The sequence below is a fragment of the Pygoscelis adeliae genome, unplaced genomic scaffold, assembly GCF_000699105.1.
Source record: "Pygoscelis adeliae isolate BGI_AS28 unplaced genomic scaffold, ASM69910v1 Scaffold42, whole genome shotgun sequence".
Taxonomy (NCBI): Eukaryota; Metazoa; Chordata; class Aves; order Sphenisciformes; family Spheniscidae; genus Pygoscelis; species Pygoscelis adeliae.
The window spans coordinates 2,430,859-2,437,170 of record NW_008824283.1 but is presented as its reverse complement, the minus strand read 5'-3'; the positions used below and the strand labels follow the sequence as shown (position 1 = coordinate 2,437,170).

At 36.5% G+C, this 6,312-nt stretch overlaps 1 protein-coding gene across 1 annotated transcript in view; it reads left to right on the top strand.

Moving 5' to 3' along the window:
- The window catches only part of FBXO38 (F-box protein 38), a 22,466-nt gene extending 16,390 nt beyond the window's left edge, over window positions 1-6,076 (top strand). Inside the window, exons 16-21 of the mRNA XM_009318493.1 lie at window positions 199-301; window positions 1,349-1,515; window positions 2,657-2,802; window positions 3,634-3,737; window positions 4,005-4,118; window positions 5,435-6,076. Of these exons, the coding sequence (XP_009316768.1) occupies window positions 199-301; window positions 1,349-1,515; window positions 2,657-2,802; window positions 3,634-3,737; window positions 4,005-4,118; window positions 5,435-5,613 (813 nt within the window). The 3' untranslated portion in view covers window positions 5,614-6,076. The remainder of the gene's footprint in view (window positions 1-198; window positions 302-1,348; window positions 1,516-2,656; window positions 2,803-3,633; window positions 3,738-4,004; window positions 4,119-5,434) is intronic.
- Window positions 6,077-6,312: the final 236 nt, after the last annotated feature.

Genomic DNA, 6,312 nt, shown 5'->3' with positions numbered 1-6,312 from the left:
AAGTCTTTTTTTCTCATTGCCACCGGTAGCCTATTAATCTCAAATACCGTTGCAAACAGAAGCTGTATTATATTGATTAGCATCCAGTTAATATCCTTCTGTATCTGGCAGTATCTTTTAAAATGCAGTTTATTTTATTTTTTTTCTTTGTTTTTACTCTGTCATAGATTATTTCTTTTTGTAAAAAATTTTCACCAGGTACTGACTTTGAAATCCAAAAACCTCGTTGGAATCACCTTGACCAATTGTGGAATAACGGATTTGGTACTGAAGGACTGCCCCAAAATGATGTTCATACATGGTATGTAGTTCATGTCATGCGTACCTCCTCCGTCTGGCATTATTAGAAATTTCTGAGAGAATTAAAGTCAGTCCACTGCTTATTTTGTATTCATCAGCTGCTTTGCTACAAGTCAGGCTGATGCTTACAACGCCAAATATTACTGCTTCTCAATTTGAATGCCTCTTTCGTTATAAGTCATAACAGGTTTAATAAAGATTAATATCTGAAAATCAACAGATGAAATTATATGACAGTTAGGAGGATGAGATGTTTATTGAAGAGCAATAATACAATAATTGGAAGTTGATGAAATGAGTTTGAGTACTTTATTTTTTCTTTCATTTTTTCCTGCTTCCATAGATTATTTAGCTGACATGATGATACTTTCCTCCCTGACATGATAAAAATTTGTTTTAAATTATGGCATTTAAGCTGCATTAGATTCACATGCCAGGGTGTGTGACTAGACCTGTACTGAAGCATTGGGTCATTTATTGTTTTCTGCAACATCTACACTAAATAACATGTTTTCTTTGGAAATTAGGTATCTCTACATAGCAGAGAATGAAGAAATTATTTATTTATTTATTTCAGAATACTTCTCAGAACATACATTAATTTTTAACTAAATTTTGATTGCATGAGCAGGGTTACTAGAAATGAAATAGCTTTATTTTACATCGTGTGGCTTCACAATACTCTACATTTGATCTGATTTTGAAGTCAGTGGTTTTCAATTGTGGCAGTCCACAGACCGTTTCCAGGAGGCTTTGTGAAAGGAAACAAAGGGAGAAAAAGGTTATTGTTAGATTAAATTTGACATGGCCTTTTAAAAGGACTCTTCTTACAAGTTCACAAATTAAAAGTTTGATCATAATGTGGAAGAAATGAAGAGCTAGTTTATTTCTTCGATATGCTTAAGTTGCCAGCTATCCAAACCACTTCATAAATTATCTGTTACTTCTATTACTTATTTTCCTTCTTTTGAAACAGTTGGCTTTGAAAATCTCTGACAGGAGGCTCCTAAGGTCTTTTCTCATAATAATTCTGTTTGCTTATTTATAGCTACAAGGTGCCGTGTATTGAAACACTTAAAAGTAGAAAATGCACCAGTTGTCAATCGGTTTGACTATGCCCAGTGCAAGAAGTTAAACATGGATCAGGTTCTGGATCAGATTCTCAGGATGCCACCGGAAAGAAACCGGATCATTTATCTTCGTCCAATGCAGCAGGTACACAACCAACTTTCATTTAATTATGAACAGATCTGAAGTTCTGCCTGTATTCTTTCACCACTCCTGGCTTCATTTGTTTTTCAATTAATGCAAGAAATGTAACACAACTCTGAGAAACTTGTTTATTAAAACTTTATCCCATCAAGGCTTTTATTGCAGAATCTGGAACTTGGATGATACGTAATTTTAAGACTTAATGTTACCATCTCCAATATTTATTGCATTAGAAGATACTGTAAAAAAATCATGATGCATTGAATTCATTCCAAACTGAATAACTAAGAGTAACTGTAAGAACCTAGATGCTACTAAGTCAGCTTGTAGTTATGTATAAGCAGAAGCATGACATAGGCATAGGTATCTGAAATCTATGTCCTATTAGATTTAGTAACAGCAGTTAGTGTTTTGAATACTACATTGCTGAAAGCTGCATCCACTTTTGATGCTAAAGAGTGTTGCAAGACATTTGTGGTACTGGCAGCCACCCTTTCCTGCCCCAGATTACGTGTCAGAGATGTAAACACTGACATTTAGTGAGTTGTTGAGGTCATTTGACAAGTAAATAAGAGAGCTTAATTTAAGATCTGGAATGTTTTTTCGACTTTATTACTTTAAGGACAACATTCTGTATTATACTGTGATGCTGCTTGTCTCATGCAAAGTAATGCTTTTTCTAGCTTGGTTTGCCTGACCAACAAGGGAAGGCTGATTTGATAGAAAAGCCAGCTTTTCTTTGAAACCAGATTTCTTGCTTTAGCTCTTAGAGGACAGTGGTAAGACTATTAGGAAAAAACCAACCCCTCCCCCCAAACCAGAGGCAAATTCTGAGAAAGTGAATGTAGTTTGGACCATTATGTAATTTTATGAAAGTTTACTTACATATTGGAGTTGTGAAACACATCAGAAAATAGACATTTCCCATCAAATTCCACTACTTGAGAAGATTCATTGGCAAAGCTGCACTAGGAAAATTTTACTCTGCTTAATCGTGCATTTGATTATGTATGCTGTTAAAATATCTTTTCACTGGACATGTTCCCCCAGAACTTGGGGGATTTGGTAGATGTCTGCCCTTGACTCTAAAATCACATCTCTCTGTTTCTCTTGGTTACAAGTCTTTGTTTGCTGCCTTTCACAGGTTGACACATTGACTCTCGAGCAAAAGATATTTAGTGGCCCTTATCCGTACCACATTTGCATAATTCATGAATTCAGTAACCCACCTAATGTCCGCAATAAGGTGCGCATTCGGAGCTGGATGGACACAATAGCAAATATCAACCAGTGAGTACTTGCCCTTCAGTAACTTTACAGAAAAGTTATTCAATCCTGATTCAGCAGCTACAGCTTCAGTCAAGCTGTAGACTTGCTGTATTCTGTTAGCCAAATTAAAAAAAAAATGGTTCGTTGACTAGCGAAGGTTGAATTCTAGATGGTGCTATGTAGAGTTTCAATGTCAAGATGTATCTAATAGAAAAGGTAGATTAAATAAGCCTAACCATATGAAAAATATTGTAGAATTCTCCAGTTCTATTCCATCCAGCAGTAATGGAATTGAACGTTGAAGTAGTCAGGATGGCTGAGGAATATCTTCAAATCTGAAAACAAGTTTCTTTTATTAAAAAAAAGAAAGACTGGTTTACTCCAAGAAATAACATTAGTTTCTGGAGAAGATGATGTGCAATCAATAGCAGCTCCTTACTGACGAGCAAAAATTTCCAGCAGCAGGGAATTGTATACAGTGGCTCTCATCCAACTGTTCTGAACCAGTGTTTTTGTTGTCCTGGTTTTTCACTAAAATGACTAAGAGAACAAATTTACTTTTGAAGCTTTGTTTAGTTGCAGCTATGCTGGATTGTGCCTTACAGATAGAAAGCTATGCTTAAGAGGTAGCTTAATTGGTTTCTCATCTAAACCGAACATATTCTCTGTGGTTACTCTCAAAAGCGAAGGGATTGCATACTGAGTTTGTGTGAGGGTCTTGGAAGGGTGTTTCTACGGATTCAGACCATTAAAGGAAAGGTTGTGTAATAGGATTTCCCATTTGGTTTTTCTCCCTCCCGCCTTCCCATTTCCTATCACTACTGGCTGTAATCTCTTCCTCCTCCTCTCTAGAGAGCTTATTAAATATGAGTTCTTCCCTGAAGCTACACGAACTGATGAAGACCTGAAGAAATACACTAAGTACCCTTGGGGACGAGATATTTACACTCTAGAAGGTGAGTGTTTGTAGAGAGCTGAAAGCTGATGATCAGTCTTTTGCTAAGATAAGTAACTGCATCAAGTTACAAGAGACATGAATAACAATTCTTGTGAGGGAAGTGGAGGACCTTTGGCACAGAGTGGGGGAATTGAAGTGAGGAGGTGCTTTTCCTGCATTAGAGTGACCAATCTGTGTGATATCAGTGAAGTTTACTTGATGAAGAGTGCTGATGCTGCAGGAGTGACATTGTCCTCTTTGTATCCTCATCCTGTCTGTCTTCTAGGCATTGTAGATGGCGCCCCTTACTCCATGATTACTGACTTTCCATGGTTGAGATCACTGAGAACAGCAGAGCCAAACAGCTATGCTAGATACGACTTTGAAGATGATGAGAGAAGTGAGTAATCTTTTTTGATGCGTTCAAAGAACTTTAATGTGTTGCTTGGTCCCAAGCTGACAATGCATTCCTTTATTTTTCAGTTTTCTAATTCTTACGCTGTTTTGGTAGACTATAAATAACTACTTGTAGCAATATTGGGAGTTGGATGAGGAGCGGGTCCAGCAGAGGAGAGGGCCATAGTACTACAATAGTGTATCAACCATCTGGAGACCCCTAATAGTGACAAAATCAGAGAGCCAATCTGGTGCTTAGCCTGAAAATGTGATGGGTTTGTCATATGCAGAAGAATGAGTGCATTTAAAACACACACAAAACTAATGTTGTGATGTGTAGTTCCAGCAACTCGTGTTCTGTGGAGTTTACTGGCATTACTGCTGAAAGCTCAGCTGGACTACTGCCTCTGGCTTTGAAAGGTTGTTAAGGTAGGCTGAAGAGAGTCCAGCAAAGAGAAGTGACTCACAGAAACTTGGGAGAAAAGAGGAAAGAACTGGACTTGAAAACTCTGGAACAGAGATGATGTGGGTTAGAGTTTAGAATGGATATACCTCTTTCTATTTAGGAGCTTGTCTTATAAAATATTATAGTGGGCAGTTCCTAGGGCTCAATTAAAAACCTTGCTTGGTAGCAGGGAAAAATACGTTCTTCTACTACTTAATTAGGAAAATCTTGGCATCTCCTTCATTAGAGGTATTTTTAATTGACATAGTTTTGGATAGTCTTATCTAGCTCCAGTTCAAGGGGATGAAGCTCAAGAGGATGAGGAAGAAATCTTTTTTGGCTATACCTTTCTCTGATTTCTTTTTTTTAATTTATTTTTATTTTATTTGAAACTGATTCATAGACTTAATGCTTGTAGTTCAGTATGTAGTCAGAATTATAAAAAATCGATATGTGTTTGATTTAAAGGAGTGATTAGATTAAACATGATGTTAAAGCCATAAAAAATGAAGAGAAGCCTGCTGCTTTATCCTTAATTGCTCTCGTTTATAAAACATTTAAGTGATCACTGAAATGGATAACCTGAAAGCATGTCAGATAAGTCTTGGAAGGCTTTATTATGTGCTGGGATTCCCTTCACTTGCAGACATATGGACTTCGCATACATTAAATGAGTATTGGAGCTATTGAAAGGTTTAAATATGGAGAAGGCAGAATACTTTTTCTGCTTGAATGATATTCCTTAAACGTGGTTGCTCAATGGAAGATTTTTCTGTTTGCTTTGTTTTGCGAGACTATCTCATTTAATGCAAAACAGATTTGCTCGTGAATTTATAGGAAAGATTCTGGTTTTTATTCTTATGTGCCTTCCACAGCTACTATTTATGCACCGCGAAGGAAAGGACAATTGTCTGCAGACATCTGTATGGAAACAATAGGAGAAGAGATCTCTGAACTGCGCCAAATGAAAAAAGGTGTATTCCAACGTGTGGTGGCTATCTTCATCCATTACTGTGATGTCAACGGTGAACCGGTAGAGGATGATTACATTTGAGTGGATACCCTCCCTGACCTGTCATCTCTTCCTAAATTCTGATTGGCACTGCCGGCCAAGAAAGCAGGTGGATTCTTTCCGAATGCAAAGCATTTTCTTGAAACACATACTTTGCAGTTGCTCTCTCAGTTTGGAAAGGAGTATGTAGTAAATGTATAATGAAAAGTAAAAATTGTATACTAAGATTTGTACATAGAGGAAACAAAAGAAAAACTTCCTAATACTGAGACTTTATTTCATATGTTTATACAATTTAATTTAAATTCCATTTTAATGAAGGCAAATAATTAGGAACAGGGAAGAATATTTGAATTTTTCAGCCCATACAATTCATAGCAGTATTTTTTTTCTTATAAACAAAATCCCATTTGCTGTGTTCAAAAGAGTCATCAGAGTCTCTTTTAATCTGTGCCTTTTTCTTGAGCATTTAAGAGTCCAGTCTGAGTAAACCTGTTGAGCACAATCTTTGTGTCTTGTGTGCATTTTTCAAAGAGAGAGAATTATTCTACAGCTGTTGTAAAGGCCAAAAGCAGGAAAAAAGTAGCGAAGTTGGTGATCTGTGGTAGTTTCTAGAGTTCATTAAAAACATTTTTTGGGAAAGAAAAAACCCCACATTTAGCACCTTGGAAACAGAAGATATGTTCTGAAGTATTTTGTACCATTAAATTTCATTTTAATAGTGTATTTGACTCTGTAATA